The 20,991-nt window shown below is 44.1% G+C and overlaps 2 protein-coding genes across 3 annotated transcripts in view; both read right to left on the bottom strand.

Annotated features, from left to right (window-relative positions):
• ldlrb (low density lipoprotein receptor b) overlaps positions 1-5,630 on the bottom strand; it is a 19,181-nt gene extending 13,551 nt beyond the window's left edge. The window contains exon 1 of one of the 2 annotated variants that reach the window (XM_035636601.2): positions 5,462-5,630. In XM_035636601.2, the coding sequence (XP_035492494.2) occupies positions 5,462-5,484 (23 nt within the window). In that variant the 5' untranslated portion in view covers positions 5,485-5,630. Of the gene's footprint in view, positions 1-445; positions 465-5,461 lie in introns of those variants that run through there. The other variant, XM_035636602.2, reaches the window with a different exon arrangement.
• On the bottom strand, positions 5,501-20,938 carry LOC118312198 (transcription activator BRG1). The gene is made up of 35 exons (XM_047333760.1): positions 20,862-20,938; positions 20,021-20,206; positions 19,115-19,370; positions 18,764-18,896; positions 17,550-18,083; positions 17,212-17,310; positions 16,417-16,675; positions 16,034-16,160; positions 15,764-15,937; positions 15,446-15,619; positions 14,628-14,801; positions 14,449-14,496; positions 13,572-13,702; positions 12,998-13,052; positions 12,800-12,909; positions 12,553-12,700; positions 12,291-12,454; positions 12,137-12,203; positions 11,911-12,021; positions 11,093-11,335; positions 10,890-11,003; positions 10,614-10,721; positions 10,219-10,305; positions 10,012-10,058; positions 9,687-9,853; positions 9,388-9,551; positions 8,923-9,150; positions 8,727-8,804; positions 8,403-8,621; positions 8,026-8,288; positions 7,164-7,272; positions 6,951-7,052; positions 6,384-6,516; positions 6,111-6,250; positions 5,501-5,637 (listed from the first exon to the last, which is right to left on the bottom strand). The coding sequence occupies exons 3-35, from the start codon at positions 19,328-19,330 to the stop codon at positions 5,602-5,604; spliced, it is 4,962 nt and encodes a 1,653-aa protein (XP_047189716.1). The 5' UTR covers positions 19,331-19,370; positions 20,021-20,206; positions 20,862-20,938; the 3' UTR covers positions 5,501-5,601.
• Positions 20,939-20,991: the final 53 nt, after the last annotated feature.

Below are 20,991 nucleotides of genomic sequence, written 5' to 3'. Positions count from 1 at the left end.
CATTTATAATCTTAACTGCTGAAGAGGTCTAAATAATGAAAGGTCAGCATGAGACATGATTATTAAAGTGGAAATAGAATCATTTTTGGCTGAACACACTCTAAACGAACGGGTCCAAACTTGGTTTTGGTTTCCGACCCAGTTGAAACAAATCACATGTAATTATCCTAAACATTAAGCAACATAGCCACACAGCATGTGCACAGAGTAGGGGAGAAACTCTGCTATACGCCACTATCAACGATTACACCTAAACGAAACACACTTCGAACACCAAGCAACTACATCAGCACATCACATGTCCAGTATTTCCAAATATGACACCACAAGCTACATATCATATGTGTGTTTCCTATCACTCTACGACCAACCGTCATCCAACAAGCAGCCGGAGAAGAGTAAAAAGAACATTTGCATCTAATGACATACGTACATAATGTCTTACCTTTGATGTCTGCCTCCGCTAGCACAAAGGCTTCTATGCGGCCTATTTCACTGCTGTTTGACGGAGGGAGTCTGATGTGAAAAGGCTTCGACCTATCAAATTCCTCATAGGTCGTTCACTTCATCATAGTTAGCGAATGGTTTCATTGACAGGGATTTGGAGTCTGTCCGTCGATTCTACTGGCTCTGAGAGTTCGACAGACGTGTCATTCATTCAGATAGACCAATGGGCTGCTGAGCTGTAGCCCTGCCTACGCTGCCAGCTCTGACACCATTACGCCGCACTACAAAAATTGTTTGTGGAGACAGATGAGCACCCATCTTGTTTAAACAGTTATGAACAGCTGTACCAATTTGGAGAGTCCGTCTGACCATGTCCCTATTAAAGCCTGTAACTTTGCTCTGCTTTACTTTATTAGTATGGAATTTGGCACAGATAATAATTAGATGTTGTTTTATGGATTTCTAGAGGAATGGGCTTCATCTGCTTTATTATATTATATAGGGGATATTCACTCTTCTTTTTTAGGCGAATATGAAATCCTCAGAGGTGCATTCACTCACAGAGCTCCGGGACATGTAAATAATTCAACCAGCACCAGACGTTTAACTCAAGGTTATTTGTTCAAATTGGGATTTTTCCTTTGTTTTCTGCTTTGGCCAGTAGCCGGCCTGCTGGCATTGAGTTAGCCATGATGCAAACACTGCTGCTAGTTAATTAGATAATTCATAATTAATAATAATTAATATTTTTACTTGAATGGAAAGATCTTCTCTAACCCACAGCTCCTAAAGGTCTCCGGGGATTTGATTCAGACTTTGTCTGACTTTCCCTTCATGTGTCTTTCTTCTTCCATCATCATGAAAACAATCATTTCATTTCAACCATAGAAATACTGAGGTGTTGTGACGTCACTGCGCAGTGGGGAGTGTTATGGTTTAGAAGACATGGCCATGATAATATTTATGGGGTGAATCAGACTGAATAACTGTATTAATGTTTCCATGAGGGGGGTAGTGTGTGTGTGTGTGTGTGTGTGTGTACACAGAGGCGGGAGGACCTCAGCTTGCTCCTCGTGGAGGCAGGGAATGAGCTGTGGGAGTTATTCCTGGAATGTCGAAATAGCGGTTGGATTACATATTCTGCTACACCCACCATAACTACACACACACACACACACACACAAACATACACTTTTATACACCCTCTAAGAGGTGCGCTGTGTTCCCGTGCGGTCATTTTACATCACTGCACAGAACATTTCTATCTCCACCTGACACAAGATTTATTGAAACGTCTACTCAGGGGACTACTGCAGAAGACTCTGATGAGGGAGTCATACTGTATGTGACAGATTATTCAGTGCTGAACAATGTGTTTTGCTTGGTCACTAAACATTATTGTTTTCACATTTGTAAACTTCAGCATGTTGTACAATAAATCATGTCTTGATAAACCAGTGGCTTTATGAATTTCAGCTTTATTTTGTCTCAGTTTGACCTTTAATTTAATGTTTTAATGTAGCTCTTTGTTTATTTGGGCAAGAAAACTGTGTTAAACATAATATAAAGTGTTGCTCATCTAACAACAAAAAAAACCTAAGGCCATACTAGATTTTTATTTAAAAATAGTTGCATATGGTTTTTTGCTATATTTACTTTCTATGTTATTTTAATCAAATTTCATCTTTCACAAGCCGAAATCTTCTTCACACACACGCACACACGCACGCACGCACACACACTAAAACACACACACACACCAAAGCACAAGCACACGCACACACACACACACGCAAGACACAAGTCTTCACAAACTCAAGGTCTTAGTCATTCATGCCTCTTAATACTTTTGAACCGAGTCTGTGCTGAGACCTCACTGTGCATCATGGGAAATTCTAAAACAAAAATTAGTAAAATTGTCATCTGATGAACTCCACTGCATCTCTCCGTCTCTTTCTATTTGGCTCTTCGGCCTACAAATTTTATGTAAATGTAAAAAAAGAAAGATCCCTGTTGGTTTTATCTGCAGCTCTCATCTGCAGATCCATTGCTGAAATGCAGAAGTGTAAAGGCAATTGTGAAGTTAGTCAAAGTTACTTTGGCCATGGATTTGTTTGAAGAGCTAAATTTAATTTACATTCAGTTCAGTCACCATAGAAGACATTTGATAGAAAAAAATAATAATTGTATTTTCATGCCTGAAAATGATCCCATAGACCCACACTGACAAATACCCACAGACAACGGTTCTTCATCTTATCAGCACAGCATGTCATACGTACGTGTATATATGACGTTACTTTGATACTGTGTAAACTCCAATGTGGTGGATGTGATCCCCAAAGGAACAGTGGAACGTTTTTTTACAACTCAGTTTTGGTAAAAGCCGAGGAGTCAGCTGCGGCTGAAGTGTGCTATTTTGCAGCCAAGCCCCTCCCCCCCTGGCAGATGTCAACAGCTGGTTTCGAGATGTTGAAGCAGTCTAGGGGGGTTCCTAGAAATCAGGAAACCAAGTCCATCCCCCTTCCCCCTTAAATCCCACGAGGTGCAAACATGTCGACCTCCAACACTGTCGAGGTTCTGTTTAAACCACACGCTCCTTCACACACGCGTCTCGGCATGTTCCAGGTTACTGCCTCCAAACGGACACTGTACATTCAACACGCTTCCCTCTGTGCCAAGCGACCCACTAACAAAATAAACATAAATATGAGGGGTACACCAAGGTTGTTTACATTATCTGGATGAAGAGCTTGTTTGTGTCCATGACCTTACTGAGAAGTGAGTCCAGGGGCATTACAGTCCTGAATTCATGTTGATGTTGATTTCATGGTTTCTGTTGAATTGGAGGGACTGACCGGAGAAGAAAGGTCAAGTTCAGTTAGAGTAATAACTAAATGCTCCAGTAGATGCATTGCTTTCCATTGTAGTGTTGTCACTATTTGTTTATTAAGTTTTTAAAAATTAACACTGAATCAAACTGTTTGAGTTTCAACGCTGAATATTTTGTTTCTACAAACACAACTGTTACGATTTAGCTGAAACCTGTATGTTCTGTATTTCCATACCTCCTCCTAGTGGTCAAACAGAGGTATTACAGCTTCCAGCATTAACTACATTATTTTGCACGGTTATTGTGTTTATTTGGCCCCATAATTTCAAACACGGACAGCCAAACGACTTGTTCCCCAAAAGATGAAATCAAAACCGCCGACAGTAAAGCTCATATCACTGCAGTGCAGTCGTGCTTTAATAAGACAAGAGAAACTAGATTGTTTCAATATGACGTTTGTCATCACTGACAAGTCATCACTGACAAGTTTCTAAAAATATACAAACCCTGAACATCCGAAAATAAACAAATATTTCGACATTCATTTATCCAACTCACTGTTCAAAACTTGAAAATGTTTATCTTTCCCGGATATTAAATTTGTATAGATAATTGATTGAGGGATGAGAGACCATATACAAACACAATAATCTCATGTTATTCTATGTATATCTTCACTGAAAATGGCAAATGTTTGTCAAAAAACCCCCAAAACCTCAACATTCACTTAGACTGTGGTTTATTGTTACGTTTTAAGTTCCAGCAATAATGACACAACACAACACGACAGATCTAAATAATTGAATGGTGAAAACGTTGATGCTTTGGTTTTCTTCGCTCTAGTAACCTAGCATGATGAGAAAAGTACAGTACTGAACTTGCGAGCTGCACACACACGTGCATGGACATTATATTCTTAAAAAAAACCAAACCCTATACAGTTTATCCAACACCTTAGAGCCATCAGGCGTTCACAAGCAGAGAAGAGCCACTGTCCCTCTGGTCCTTTGTCTTGAAATCAAAAACATAAAAAGTGCTTAAGTACATCAAATAGTTCTGAAAATCCTAAAGTGACTACACCACAACTGAAGGAGAAGCAATTAAAGTTACAGTACTAATTGATGAAATACAACCGCATGATTCTTTAAGTCTACAATCAACAGTTAGAAGTGCGCGTACTGGAAGTGTAGGCGGGAAGCATCAGGACGGGGAGGGGAGTAGTTTGTTTTTATACTCTGCACCACACGTACAATATTGGGAGAGCGACCTAGACTCAACTCCATTAAACCTCAGTCAAATAAGTGGCGAGTTGCTGAAGAGCCTCTGAGAAGTCGCACCCTGCGCCCACATCAGGTTTGATTTCCACCTCAAACAGTGAGACCCAGTCACAAACATGTGATGTACACACACCTCGTGAATCACAGCGGCTCCAACGTGGCTGAGTGTCATTACGACACATCGCAACAGTGAAGCAGAGGTTTGTTTATGTCCACAAGTAAAGTAACGTAAGGTCAGGTCAAGTAAGCTGTCTGAAAAACATTTTCTGTTCATATTCAACCCGGCTCACACCAGTTCAAACTCTCTGGGTTGAATAAGGATTTGTTTTTCAGTAGTTTGTGGAAAAAATTTAAATAAATACGTTCTTGCCTTCATAGGAAATGAAACGTCTCAGCACTTGTTTTTGAGTGAGTAACATTTGACATTATAAACAGTATATAAACATGTAGTGAATGTTAATAACCAATTATAATGCAGCTGTGAGCAGATTGAATGTATATATTCAACAACTATGACTCCATAAGTGAAGTTTGGTATATAAATACATGTGTCACCTATTTTAACACATTTTATTACATTTCAACATGAAAAAACAACAACTGACTTGTCAGTTGTCTCAAATCCCGGCTGCCATAAGTTATATCTTACCACAATACTCTGTTATAAAGATTATTGACGCAGCCTTTTTTCTACTGGATTATTATGCTCATGAGTTATTTTTTCAAAGCCACTGTTTTTACACGTGTTAACCCATCAGACTGTGAATAGGTTCATCAAAGTATTTGAACAAGTGCAATTCTCAGTAAAACTTTTTTTTTTTTTAAAGTAACAGCCTGATGAATTTCTATTTTATATGATGATAATATTTGATGGTTTTATATATGGCATTGTAGCATTACAAACCTTCTGTTTGACTCCTTTGACATTTGACTGAGGGTTTGATGGAGTGGACAGAGTCGTGCCCTCTTCAATATACATGTGGTGCTCGGTGAGTTAGTGGAATGTCCCTTTATGCCCCACTGTCTTCCATGTCACAGTACAGTTCAGGACTCGTCATCAGTGGCACTGGGGGAGCGTTCCTGGAAGAGAGCAAGTAGATTAATGTCTAGAAAAAGAGAAATCTACACCAAAACCGAATCAGTGAAGTTGACATGGAATTTGTTAATGGGTTTTCCTGCCAACTACGGACGAAAGTGCAACAGAAAACTTTCCCAGGCTGGGGTCATTAAGGAGGAAGAGAAAACAGATTGTGAAATGACATCAAAATTTTACATTTTAATGCTCGACAGGGATGGACGACAGAACACAGAGGGAGAAACATTTCTAAGTCATGAATGGAAAAGACGCAACTCTTCACCTTCAGGTCGCCAAGGTCGGTGAACCTAGACTACAGTCTAGTCTAAACTAAAACAAAAAGTCACAATTCCATAAAAAAACTCTCACACACACACACACACACACACACACACACACACACACACACACACACACACACACACACACACACACACACACACACACACACACACACACACACACGAACACAAGCTACCTCTTCCTGCTCATCCTCCGAGTCGTCGTCACTGACGACAGGTTTGGCTCTGGTGCGTCCCGTTCGTCTGCTGCGTCCCTTCCCTCGATCAGCACCTTTATCCTTCCGGCCCAGACGGATCTTCACTTTCACTGAGCGAGCTGGAGACAGACGCACTTGGTTACAGGATAAAGCGAAACACTTGAACTAAAGGATAAAACTCAAAAACATGCCCAAGACTGTACATTGCAATAGAACATGACTCTGCTGCTCTCTGCATACAGACATGCTTACATTCAGACTCTGATCCTTCCTCTTGTTCCTCCTCCTCTTCTTCGCTCTCTTCTCCCTCGCTCTCCTCCTCCTTCTCAATCTTCTGTCTCAAACTGGTGAACACCGACTGGAGAACGATGGAGTCTTCGTATATCTGCTCACATAAGAGAAACATGGCAGAAAACAACTGCTCATTATCACCGTCATTGTGTACCTATAGGTTACAACAATCTTCAGCATCCACATGTAAGGTCTGATCACCAACATCTTTGAGAAACTTGTAAATAAAGAGACAAACTGAAACTGGTCATCCTCAATGTTTAAAGGGGGACGGACGCCTGACAAATCAGCCGCAGGACACATCATCTCTCCAGGTTTAAAATTGTGCTGGTGTTGTATCAGGTATGAGTAAGAGTACAATCAAATCCACAAACACCTCCCAGTTTCCTAAATATAGGACCAGTAGTGTCTGAAATATAAAACCAAGACAGTCCTGAAATTTAATTTTCGTCATTAATAGAAATATTCAACAGGGTTTTTTTTTCTGTGTTTATGAATGAACGTGTGTGAACAGCAAGTCCGTCTCACCAGTGATCCCTCCAGGTTGAAGGTCTGAGCGTTCTGGAAGAGCAGCATGACGTCTCTCTCCAGGTCACCCAGAGTGCGGTAGCGATGACCTCTAATCCTCTCCTTGTGTTGGACAGAAGTTATATATAATAATATATATTATTAAAAAGAATCATGTTTGTATACTGATTCATTTGTGCGTTACTCAGCTAGAAGGACCTTTCCTGGTCTCACCTTGATCTTCCTGAAGTCGACAGGCTTGCGGATCAGTTCGTAGTACTCGGGCAGCTCTTTGCGGGATGGCAGCTGGATGAACACTTCGCTCAGCTGACGGCCGCTGGCGCTGCAAAAGAAATCATCAACATCTGCATGAACTCAACTGTGATCAGTCTAATCAGATTTATCAATGCTCATTTATTCCATTTAAACACGGGTCAATGAATACAACCTAAACCTTTGTATTGAGATCCTGTCTGTACTGCAAGGTATAAATCCTACAAATGAATTATGAATGAGTTTTGTAGTTGCTTATTATACTTTCAGAATTTTTCTGTACATTGTACGTTGGTACAAGGTGTATTACAGAATAGAGTAATGTTAATTAAGTTTCAGAAAATCTTATTGTGAAATAGTATATAGTTTTTTTGAGTTTTAGCTACACACATGTAGGTTTTTTTAAGCACAACATGCATTTAGGCTGTTGTGAAAATACACGTTCAGTGACTGATTAATAACCAATATAGTGTAGGTTTGTTGCTGTGTTGAATGATAGTAATGTCTGTGCGAGCTGCAGATGACGAATTATTACAATAAATAGTTTTATTTAACGGTCACTTACACTCACTTGTCTCTTCTCAATGGACCTGAACATGGCAAACTATGAATCCACATTTTTTCTCAACAGAAATTAGCAAGTTAAATAAATAGTGCAGAGAGTGAACATAAACATTTAGTGACAATGTATCACACTGATTAAAAATAGTGTAATTATTATTAATGCCTGATTTGCCCGGCACATGGTAAAGGCCTCTTACTACACCTTTATAGATAGATGATGAGAACTGTGTCACAGTGAGCCAAAGCCCATTTGTGCAACCTGTCTTTGTATTTGATGACAGCATCTACAATCTTCTTCATCTTCTTTGTGAGGGCAGGAGGATTTGGGGAGAGTTTCTCAGCAGGTGGTCGCCCCCTCTTCCTCTGCCTCTTCCCGTCATCATCTTTGTCCCCTCGTCCTCGTCCCCCGGATGAAGAGGAGGGACCGGGGAGATCCACGTCACGATCCCTCTTCCTCTTGCGGGTAGTCTTTTTGTGCCGTACCTCCTCCTCCATCTCCTCCAGTGTGCCCTCCTCTATTGCCTGCTCAAGGTAAGAATAATGAATGAAGTTTTACTACTTTGCATGGATTTGAAATTCATCTAATATTTTGGCATCAGTTTCTCAGCGCTGCCCTTCGACCTTGAGCCTAATCACCTTCAGCCACTGCTTCTCGGTCAGTGAGTCGCTGTAGTCCACCTCCTTCCGCTGCCGAGAACCTCGCCCAAACATTTTCTCCTCCTCTTCCTCGCAGGTCAGCCGCTCAACCTCGGCGTCATCTTTCATGATCCAAGTGGGCAGCTCATCCTCCTCCATCAGACGAGGTTTTCGCCGCGGGTTCCGAGCCTCCTCCCGCCGCCGGTCCAGGTCCATGCGCTGAGGGAGAGAAAAGAAAAATCAAGCAAGAAACAAAGATGTCTGGAGAGGATTCTGGTTCAGTTGGACTGAGCTATAATCTTTCTTCAGAATACAGGTATTAACCATGAACTGGTCGAACTCCTCCTCACTCCTGGCGATCATCTGGTTGACCGTCTCATCATCTGGCACCTCGTCCTCCTCCTGCAGACAGCAGACACAGATTGGCAACAGAGCATAAGAAAGCACACCCTTTTGAAACTTGTGTGTTACTGGTGCACGCACACACATTAATGCGTAGACAGACTTCTTGACCCCAGACCTCGTCTTGCTCCTCGTGCTCCAGGATGGCCTGCAGGAAGGCCCTGCGTTCATGGCTGGAAGACTTCTGATCGAACATGCCAGCCTGGATGACCTTTTGGTCCACATTCAATTTGTACTTAGCCGCGGCCAGGATCTTCTCCTCCACGCTGTTGACCGTGCAGAGACGCAGCACACGCACCTCATTCTGTTGACCAATACGGTGGGCTCTGTCCTGAGCCTGCAGGTCCTGGAGATGCAATCCGGAGGGAGAAAGAGAATCAGTGTAGGTTAAAATGTTGCTGCAGTGATGAAAGTTTCATCCAGATGACCAGATTCCAGATTCAAGGTGGGATGTGAGTCTGTCATGAGTTCCATAATGCTGTGTTCATGTCTATTCTTACTTGTATGTACTTCTAAGCAGAAAACTGAATTTGGTTTTCTGAACTGGTGCCTTGTCTAAAGTAAAACATCATGTGCTTCACACCTGATGTGGGTTCCAGTCTGAGTCAAAGATGACCACGGTATCAGCCGACTGCAGGTTGAGGCCGAGACCTCCAGCTCTTGTACTCAGGAGGAAGATAAAGTACTCGGACCCTGGCTCATTGAACGTCTTTAGTAACATTCCTCTGTCTTCAGCCTTTGTGGTGCCTGATGTGTAAGGCAGGAAAAACAGATGAAAGAAATATAATTGGATGAATATAAAATAGGAAATGAAGTACAGTGAGAAAAGGGGACTGACAAACAAAACTACTAGCCACAAGACACAAATATAAACTGTCTCACCATCCAGACGCAGATACTTGAAGCTGCGGTAGGCAAAGTAGTCCTCCATGATGGTCATGAGTGAGGTCATCTGACAGAAGAGCAGGACTTTGTGGTTTGTAGCTCTCAGTTTGGGCAGGATACGATCCAACACCTCAAACTTACCTGATGCCCGATACAGGTCAAGTCTGATGGAAATACAGCATTACAAGTCGTGTGTGTGTATGTGTGTGTGTGTGTGTGTGTGTGTGTGTGTGTGTGTGTGTGTGTATGTGTGGTTGTGTGTGTGTGTGTGTGTGTGTGTGGAGAGAGGGAGATCTTGTCCTTAAGAACAATCAACACTCACCCCTGAACTATTCCACCTGAGAATCCTAAATGTTCAGAGAAAGATTCCTACAAGAAAAGTCAGAAATGTTCTGAGACACATTCACACAGTCAAACACAGTTTAATCGTGTCGTCCCCTTTGACACGGTTCAAACGTTGTCAAATTTGGGTCAAACAAATAACTGGGGACAAAATATTCCTGCATAGCGCTCGTCAGTGATACTGTACCTCTATCTGCTGGAACATGTACGGGTGGTTACAGATCTTCCTCAGCTGCATGATGGTGTTCATCAGTGTCTTTGTGCCTCCTTTACCCTGGGGAACACAATGAGGTTAAATGTGCAGCGTGAAATCGCAGCATTTCTCTTTTTTCCTTTCACTCAACTTTTAGTTATAAATGCCTGTCAAAGGACATTTACTGTATTTGAAAAATAATTAACCTGAGGAGCCGAATTAAAGTGGATCCAAAGAATCTCTAAGCGCAAAGGGCCTAAGTCAATGGCTGAAAACCAGCTAAATCACCGGCAAAGAATTACCTGGTGTTTCAATTTGAGACTCTGCTGCAGTTCAATTATTTTCTTTTACACTTGCTCAAACTCTGTGTCACGATGTTACGTGTTCACCTTCTTGTCCTTCTCTGATCCGTCAGTCAGGAGAACGCCCTTGGCCTGCATGTGTCTGTACAGCACCCTCTGAAGAGACGACATGTCACACTTGATGACATATTCCACCTGACGGAGAGAAGAGACAGATCCAACTTATCAAAGGCAGAGAGATCATTAGACTTTCAAGGCCGGTCGAGAACAGGTCGTTTCTGTTTCTCATTTCTCAGGAGATCATCGAGACAAGCGTTTGTGTGCGTGCAGGTGTTCAGGTCGGCTGAAAGAGGTGAGCCATGCCTTCTCTGGAAGCTGTGCCTCCACTTCCTTCTTCAATCTGCGCAACAGGAAGGGGCGGAGCACTTTGTGGAGGCGACGGATGATCAGGATGGTCTCCTCTTCATTCAGGTCCACCTGAAAACAGAGGAAAAACTTTGGCAAAGAGACAGATCACAACCAGCATTGGCTGACTGGAGAAGCAGCGATGGCCGAGTCCCACACACCTTCTCTCCCGTCATGGCGAAAGGAGCATTGAACCACTGCTCAAAGGTGCTACAGCTCTTGAAGATGGTTGGCAGGAGGAAGTTGAGCAGTGCCCAGAGCTCAGGCAGCTTGTTCTGCAAGGGCGTCCCTGTCAGGAGGACTCGCCGTGGGGCAAGGTAGTGAGTGTTCAGGACCTGCGTCAGTTTACAGTGGTGGTTCTTCATCCGGTGGCCCTCATCGACGATCATGTACTTCCAACGGATCTGGGGATCGTGAGAGGAGACGAGACGAGAAGAGGAGAATTTTGGGATAAAGCCAGTCTAATGCCTTAATGCTTCTGCCCATCCAATCAAAAACAAACAAGCAAAAAAAAGCGAGGATTTCATTTCCAGTTTGTCCTCAGGCCTCACACGGGCCCAGTCCCCAGCCACGGCCTTGAGCCACCACATGGGGGAAACTCTTGCCTGATCTACAACACCCACCTGGCAGCACAGTCAGGAAGCCTATATGACTACATGAGTGCATATCCGCATGATGGCCACAGACGACAGTGGGAGACGTGGTTTACACGCGGAGGCAGTATGTTGCAGGACCTAGGAGAGAGCACTGAGACGCAGCAGAGAGGGCGGTCAGATTGGCCGAGTCAAAACACTTATAGAGCACTTTGGGAATTTAGGTAGTGGTGGCCATTAAACAACAAAAAACACCAACACAAGCAAAATCAAATAATTAGCAAATAAAAGCGACATCTCATTGCAGACATGTGTAGAGGGAGAGGTTTACACTATGTTGATGTGAATGTCCTTCTGCTTGTGCTGGTTCTTACACCTCATCTCACCTTGGCCAGTACTTGTTTATCCTTGATGATGTACTCGTAGGTGGTGAGGAGGACATTAAATTTCCCACTACGCAGCTGGGGAACGAAGGCTCTTCTGGCAGCAGGAGACCCCTGAAAGACAAAAAACAAAACAAAAAGCCAAAAAATAGACCTTTTTAAGGCCACGGCATTTTATCACGCATGTAAGAGCAAAAACTGCAGAGTACGATTAACTGCTAAAACTAACCTTGTAAGACACTTTGACAACTGTCGGTGCCCATTTGTCAAACTCATACACCCAGTTAGAAAGAGTTCTGTCAACGAGAGACAGCTCAGTTTTCATTCATCATTAATTCTACGTTTCTAGGTGAAGAACGTGAAAAGGACAAGTGTCAGCTCACGAGAGGGGTACGATGATGAGGTAGGGTCCATTGAGACGTTTGTGCTCCATGAGGTAAGTGATGAGGGCGATAGTCTGGATGGTTTTTCCCAAACCCATCTCGTCCGCCAGGATGCCGTTCAGATTGTTGTTGTAGAGGGAGACAAGCCACTCAAGACCTTTAACCTGACAGGGTGTCAAAGAGGAAAATGAAATCCAAAAATGTGATTGTGCATGGCAAGGCAGAAAATATCATCATTAATGATCGGATTGTGCTTGTTTACCTGATACTGTTTGAGTTGTCCATTTATTAAAAAGGTGGATTGTTTCTCCACCCTCTCTGTGACGGCGTGTGCCACCGCGTAATAAGACTGGAGCCCTCGAGCGAAGGCAGCACCCATATACTCGTCATCCACATCCTGCTTCGCATTTCTGCAGAGGAAACGCAAACAAACAGTAGTATTTAGTCGTGGTCAATGGTGTGCACTATTTGTCACATCTTATTAATTCAGGTGTAGTATAATAACTCACTCGATGATGTGTCGAACATCTACTTCTGACACGTCTTCGCTGTCGGGGTCTGGAATCTTCTTCTTCTCCTCCACCGGAGCTGCTGAGGGCTGTGGCTCCTCCTCTTCCTCCTGCCAAGTGTGGGAGCAGCAGGTTGTCAGTGACTGAAGACTCAGCGTGTGAAAGTGGCTTCAAACGTGTCGTACAAAGCAAACCCACCTCCTCTTCCTCCTCCTCGCTGTCTTCGCTGTCCGAGCGGGGAGCCACCTCATAGCTGGAAAAAAATAAATAAAAAAAATATCTAGATGAAATCCACCAACAGCTTCAGTTATTGGAAAAGTTCAGGAAAACGGAAGGACATCACTGCATGTCTGAACGCAGCTTATGTTAACGTCTTAATCTAAGTGAACACGCTTGTGCACATCAATATTAATGTTAAGTGCAATATCATACATTTATCATGTGAGGTAACTTACATATTAATAACTATTGAATGTTTAAATACTGATATAGTTAATATGCAATATTTAAAATTTTAGCATGTTGGCAACATAAGTTTAACCAATTAAGCTGCTCAAGTTTAGAAATATAACATTTAGTGTAAGAACAGTTATAATCTGATCTTTATCACACGGGCTGAGAAGTCAGGAGTTCACCACAGATTCAAACTCACAGTACCAACCCAGAGATACAGGAATAGAACCGACCAGAGCCACTCCTCTTACGCGGCTGTAGATTCACGTGCCACTTCTCCAAACATACACAAGTCGTTCCTCTCTCCCTCCAGTCTCACCCGGGGTTCATCTCCAGCCAGGTCTCCAGCTGTCCCGCTTTGGGAGCGTCCACGCCTGTCAGGATGTTCCCACTGTCCACATGGATGAGCTTCACAGGCAGGTCGCTCATCTGACTCGTCTCATCCAGAGGCTGCGGGGGGAGGAGGCAGGTTATCTATTGGACTGGGATAGTTGGATTAGGCTGGATTCAAATGGAGACTAGACCTCAGACAGTTAGACTGTGTGGAGCTGAAGAGCAAAATAAAATCAAGTAAAGAATGAAATTATGCTTTAAAACAGTGAATCAACTTTTATTATTGTTTTTTACTTATTTTCTTCATGTTTGACTGGTGACATCAGGTGATGGCATTACCTCACTGTATTTACGCACACACATGGTTGACTGGGGCTGTTGAATGCGGTCACCAGTTTCAGATTGCCTATTGTCTATGTAGATATGTATACGGTCAAACCATGTCATGTTTGTTGGTGCTGCTTTGTGCCTGGTGAAAATCTGGTTGATCAAAATGTTGCACAGCAACAGAGAACAAAAAAATCATTGTGGGAGCAGAGAACAGAAGGGCAGGGTCTACATTTTGCCATGACAACACTAAAAAAAGCAAAGCAATAATCCCTGAAGCTTTGTGTGTCATTTGATCTATCCTGACAACACAGAAAGCAAATTGTTTGCAGAAAGCAACAAAACAACCAATCATGTTGCTTTGGGGCCCCAGCATATTTAAAGAGCAAGTGTATATCCTCATATATAAAACCAGGCAATGGGAACAGCTTCATCTTTTTCTTCCACGCTGGATACAAATACAGTTATCAATCCAAGGTTTTCAATTTTAACACCTATAATGTTTTGCCATTACTGTGGATGCTGCGCCAGCTCACCTCTCCATCAGGGCCCAGGGCAGGAGTCTGACCCTCGGCGATCTCCAACTGCAAAACAGATCACGACTGAGTCACTAACAAATCAAGCAACACAAGCCACATAATCAGAAACAAACAGTGTAGCTCAGAGTGTAAAATCGAACCATAAACATCTGATTTTCACTTCCAGGTTCCTATACCTTCTTCTTTTTCTTCTTCTTCTTCTTCTTTTCTTTGAGGGCCTGCGCAGCCTTGTGAGCTCTGACCAGCTCGGTGAGGTTGGCGACGTACTCGTCAGTTTGCTGCAGCAGGTAGGCCAGACGTTTGTCCTTCTTCTGGTCAATCAGTTTGCGGTAGCCCTCCTCATCCTCAGCCTGAGAAGAGAGACAAACACACAGTACATACATTATTTGGAGTGGCGATGTAAAACCTTTTTTAACTCCTGATAAGAACATGAAAGATCACTAATTTAGTGCTTTGAGCTGTTGCTTTATTGTAGAGCTGTGTGCAGAGCTCTTTGCCTCGCTGTGACTCTCTCTCTCTCACACACACACACACACTCATCTGTCACACTCCGACTGGCCATCGGCATAACCGGAAGAAATTTAACCATGTCAGTCGCCCAGTGGACGATCAAAACATCCATTAAGCTTTTAACTTTCTCCACAGGCAGGCACAGAGCATTATGCTTGAGCAGTACTCACTCCTGGGTGGCACTCAGGTGCGCAGCTTGAATACGTATGTTCAGTGAGCAATCACAATAATCAACCCTCAGAAGCTGGTCAGACGTATGTCAGTCCACAGCATAGTCGACAGCTTGTCTGCTGGTTAATATTCAGAGATAACAACATACTGTGTTCACATAATGCTTGTCTGTTAACTGTGAGACCAGCAGAGGAGAATACACACTTAACTTTAACTGTTTAACTGACAGAACTATTCATTTGGAGGTTGTGTATACTGGTAGGTGTGTGACGAGCATGTTTGTGTAAGTGTGTCTGTCCGGCGCTCGTATTACCATGAGCCTCCTCATCCTCTCTTTCTCAATCCGCTCGTTCTCCTTCTTCTGCTCTCGCTCAGTGTTGGCATGGTACGTGGCCACAGCTTTAGTGACTTTCTGCATTTTGCCTGTAATTGACCGGTGGTACTCTTTGAAGTCTTTGGCGTGCTGGAGGATGCTGTTGAGGTACTCCTGGGGATAGAGCAGGAGGGTGGTCGGTGAAGAGAGAGCATGGGAGAGGAGGGGAGTTAAACAAAAGCACTTAACACAAAAGCTTTTAACATTATCACAGTGAACGTCATTATCGTCATCATCACGGCGGCGTCTGTCCTCTACCTGATGTTTCTGCCTGCGTTTGCGCTCTTGCTCAATCTTCTGCTGTTTCTCCAGCTTCTCTGTGATGCGGGCCTCTCGCAGAGACTGGCGCTTGCTGCGCTTGTAGGCCTTGGCATCCAGGGCGGTCTCCAGAGCGGTGTCACGACGCATGCACACTACCACCTCTTGACGCAGCTGTGGAAGGCGAGAGTCTTTGATTCACAGTGGGAAGGTGTGACGATGTTGTTGAAGTCAAAGGTGAAGGTGCGGACGATATCGTACAGACAGTACCTGTCTCTGGAAGTTGAGCAGTCGAAGAGCTTTGAGCTCGATTGTAGCTTTGGTACGTAAATCACCAGCGAGAGAACCCGGCAGGTTCTCCAGTTCAGCAATGCGATGAGTGATACGAGCCTGTAACCTGAGGTAGTGAAGAGAACAGTTGCTCATGCTTTATGCTTTTTGTACTTGTGACACTAGTGTGCTCCTAGATTGTAGTGTTGGACATAATTGAAATGAATGATAAAGTTGGGGAAAAGCAGCAGCAGGGTGCTAATATATTAAATAAAAAATATAAAGCTCATAGTTGTTTAATTGAATTCTTTAAATTGCTTAATTGTGTCAAGAGTTACACATCATCATCAGAGTCACATTCCAAAAGGCGTTGACATACATACCTGTACTCCCTCTCCTGCAGGATCTCCACGGGGTCGAGGCCGCAGGGTTTCTGAATGGGTGTAATGCGGTTCTGCTTGGCGTGGTAAGGCATCATGGGAGTGGGCTGTGCCGGCTGGCCGGGGGACTGCGTCTGCGGAGGCATCACTGGCGAGGCAGCGGGGGGAACTGAGGGGGGCGCTGGAGAGGGCCGGCCAGTGGGCTGTAGTGGGATCAACTTTTGGGGTGCGTTCGAGGGGGCTGCTGCGTTCACCATGGGACCTGGAGGGACGTGAGGACAGATCGTCAGCAGGCTGCTGTAAACACTGCTGTTGTTGATAGTACATGATGGAATTACATCTAAAGTTCAAACTGCATGGATCTTATGAATTAATACTATTTTTAAAACTAAATTGCAGACACCAACTACCGAAGCAGATTGTTTACTCTGCAAATGGTTGCTAAGTTAGAAAAAAATACAATGACGAGGTGGAACTGTTACTGACAGTGAGTGTCAACATCTTGCCTTCACTGCTTCGACTGCTACACAGTCGAATTGTGACTGATAAGAACCAATCAGGAAGGGTGAATGCGGGTGACTGAGTCATCACTTCCAGTGAGCGGCGCACACAAACTTCTGCACTTTAGGCACGGAGTAGTGTGGAGGGTAGGCGTAGACGTGGAAGCAGTGATGTATTTTAAAACTAGAATGTAGTAATGTGGATGTAGACTTGTTCCTGTTGGATATCATTTTCACTGAGAAAGGTCATCTGGGAGGTCGGATGAATGTTACAAAGCCTTGCAGCATTATCGCATACCTTCAGGCCAGGACTTTGGTGGCCCATTTGGGTTTTGTCCCTGCAGCCCCGCTGGGGTCACTGATGGCCCTGGTGGGGGCATGTTGGGACCCATGATACCTGAGAAAACAAGGTACAGCTTCTCTGAAGACCAACAGCACATCTGTTACACTTTTAAAGTTTGACAAGTACCACAACCTCTTGCTGTGAACAAAGATTCATTTGAGATGAAGTTATAAATGTTTCTTTAATCAATTAACAATCAGATCATCAGACATACAGTGGGGTCCCAAAGTCCCATGAACGGGAAAAAACTTTTGTAGTCTCATATTCCAGAGTTTTCCCAAGCATCGACTCACCATGAGCTCGAATGTAGCCTGAGCCCATTGGCCCAGGCCCTGGTCCTGGTCCCACTGGACCACCCCCGGCTCCAGGAGCCAGGCTGGGCATGGGCTGCTGCTGCTGCTGCATCCCAGGCATTGGCCTCTTCCCTTGGACAGCCATCTGGAGGTGGTCTGGCAGGGGCTGCCCCCGGGCCAGCATCTTATAAGCCATGATCTGGGCTCTGAGTTGGTGGAGTTGGTTCTGGTTGAAGGGAGTCGGGCCACCAGGACCCCCGGGGCCAGTGGGGCCACCAGATTCAAGGCCAGATCCAAGACTGGGGACAATGGGTCCGGGACTGGGGCCTGGGCCAGAGCTGCCTGGAGGACAGGGACGGTTATTAGGACCGAGCGTGTGTTGATCTCCACCCGGGCCGTCTAAAGGTGTAGAGGCGGAGCCGGGGCCACCGGAGGAGGAAGAAGAGGACGATGAGGGCAGGAGAGGACCGGAGGGAGGGCCATTAGATGGGACGGGGCTGGAGTGGTCAGAGCCACCTAATGGAGAGTGGTAGCCTGAAGACACAGACAGAAAAAGAACGAATCAGATAATGTGCCTGTAATATTTCAGTAATATCTAGATTTATGTTTCAACTCTGTAGATATTGTGGTTTTACAGTGAACTTTAAATGTTTGACATGCATCTATGCAACTTCTAAAAACAATATATTTCCCATAAGTAACTTGTTCTCAGTTTGTATTTAGTAAATTTACCCAACAGTTACTCAACGGTGAGTTTATGATATTTTCTCAGTCTATTAATATTGTGAATGTCCCAATAACATGTCCTTTCCAGGGGCTCTCTCGGCAACAGGAAGAGATTTGTCCCCCACTTGTTGCCACAGTTGCAATCCTTATTCAAATCCTGCAAATCCTGTTGTTTCGCAATGTTTTCACAATGATTTTTCAAATATGAAAGCTAAACTTGTCTGTCGGACCGTCTTGTTTGTCTTATAGCAGGCAGCAGACGCTGCGCTGCTGAGTCCAAGCCACCAATGCTGTTGACATTTTGTTTGTTTTTCCGTCTTTTTATGCTGAAATAAACTATATATAGTTTGAAAAACAAAGCTCATGGTTCTTGACACGGCTTGCGACAGCAGAGCTACATGACATATCAAATATGTCACTCAGCTCGTCTTACACAACGCTGGAAAGGATGAAATTGGTCAAGAATAAATCTCCTGCTGCGTGCCGACCTTGTGAGTGTTGGTCCAGAGGACTGGGTGGGGGGCCCATACCGCTGTGTCCGCCCTGTCTCATAGACAGTCCCTTCATCTGACTGAAGCGGCTCTCCTCACTCAGGCTCTTCTCGTGCATGCCCTCCATCGGCTAAGGGAGAAACCCAACAGTGTTAAAATCAAACTATTGGTTATGAGTATTAAGGCAACTTAAAGGGGAAAAAGAAGGTTTAATAGGTTTCACAACTCCTTGATAAATAAATCACGCTAACTCAACTGCTGACACTCCACCTCTCGTTTGCCAAAGGACCAACTAAGAGGATTGGTGGAGCGTCTCATTGGGACTGTAGGTGCTGCCAGTATCCTCACTTTGTGCAGAGGGTGCATGTTGTCCTGGCCATATCCAGAGGGCCCCGACTGGGAGTGTCCAGAGGAGGGGGGACCAGGGCTGGGTCCCATCATACTGTGAGAGGAGCCTGGTGAGGGCCCAGGGCTGGGGCCCAGCATAGCCCCAGGGGAGGGACCCGGGCCAGGAGAGGGACCTGGGCGCGGAGTGCCTCCCATGGGGGGGTCCGGTGTGGACATCCCGCCCTGGATCTGCTGCTCCTGGGTGAGCAGCAGGGACCTGGGAGGAAGGAGAGAAGGGAAACGGCAGAAGAAAGATGGTAGGTGTGGATGACAGAGGTGGGGAAATTATCTTTGGGAAACTCCAAAAATTTAAACACACTGTGTAAAAGTTACTTATTGAAAATGGCGTAAATTGAGTGTTTTGATTAGACAAAATTCTCGAAAAAAAATATGATGGCAATGAAGCTGGATGTCTGACTTCAACTCTGCTCTCCTGATGGATGAAGTGGATGCACCATCTTTGCAGGATATGGGTGTTATATTTATTTTAACAACGCCTGTCAAGACTGTGGACTCTTTATCTCCTGCGCTGCGCCAAATCACCCGTTGCGCGCATATGCATTAACAGCTGCAGGGTCGAGCGGGGAAGTTGAACTGAACGCGGGGAAATACGGTCAATTACGCGCACGAGCCAAACGCTACTGACAGATCCCCTCACTCAGACAATGACAGCGTGTCGTTAAATATATTTATATATTAACAAGAAGAGGGGAATGGCGGACTGTGCTTGTGCGACTGACCTACCCGCGTCAGCAGGGACATACAGTCCGGGGTGGATTTCTGCTTCTCCCGGATTGAAGGGGAGATATTTTTTTTATTTTTATTTTTTTAAAAAGACGCAGCAACTGTGGCAATTAGTCCACTCACCCTCTTTGTAATCTGCCTCCGAGCGTTGATTTGTTCCACCGACGCGGCTCGAGCGCCCCCCTCCTCTGCTCCTATGACCGAATGTCTAGTCACGGCCGAGCGGCAGTGCGCATGCGTGCGCCGCTCCATCCACGCGGGGCGTCAGGTGAGGACCGTGGCTTCTTCATCCAGTTCCACATGTACACACTGCATACACCACTTACACATATTAGTGTGAGTCTGTAAGTTTAATATGATGAAATCAAGATTTTGAAGAAGAAAAAAAGATGCTTGAATTGTCTACTTTTTTTTTGTCCCAGTTATTTGAATTGATTACTATGCATCCTAAAAAAGACTCAGTCGTGACATACGTATTGAAGCAGTTAACTGTAAAAAATAAAACACATATATAAAACTGAAATAATAACCATGAATTCAATGACAATGATGAATGAAGTGATACTGCAAACAACCAAGACAACATTTCTAGAAACGCTTTAACTAACTGCAATAAAGTTTTTGGTTTTTAATGGATTTCTTTTAGTCGTTGTTGTTGTTGTTGTTTTTTTTCCAATTTAAATGAGAAATCTGCAGAATCATTAAACATGAGAGTTTTCTTATGTAAAGGTTGACTGTCACTGGATAAAGAAACAAATTTATATTCTTCCTAAACATGTGCACAGTAGTGACCAAGGTCCAAAAGTGTGCTCAAGATCCACGCTGAACAGCCAAACTACGTTAAACCATCACGTCACGGACCAGCTCCCTTCAATTATTCACTTATTCGCTATCGCATCGAGTCACCACTGCAATGGACATGAAAACATCAGATCATCACTGACGGATCAGAGGAATCACCAACCTGTGTAGTTCATTCAAGTTCTTTTTTTTTAGTAGCCAAGATATTTCCCATCCTTAATCGAGTTCAAGTGAACAAATATGACAGCAGGTCACGGGAACTAACAATCATTGACCATGATGATGTAATAATA

This window comes from Scophthalmus maximus, chromosome 8, assembly GCF_022379125.1.
Source record: "Scophthalmus maximus strain ysfricsl-2021 chromosome 8, ASM2237912v1, whole genome shotgun sequence".
Taxonomy (NCBI): Eukaryota; Metazoa; Chordata; class Actinopteri; order Pleuronectiformes; family Scophthalmidae; genus Scophthalmus; species Scophthalmus maximus.
Note: the sequence above shows the minus strand (reverse complement) of the source record. Positions and strands in the feature narration are given on the sequence as shown.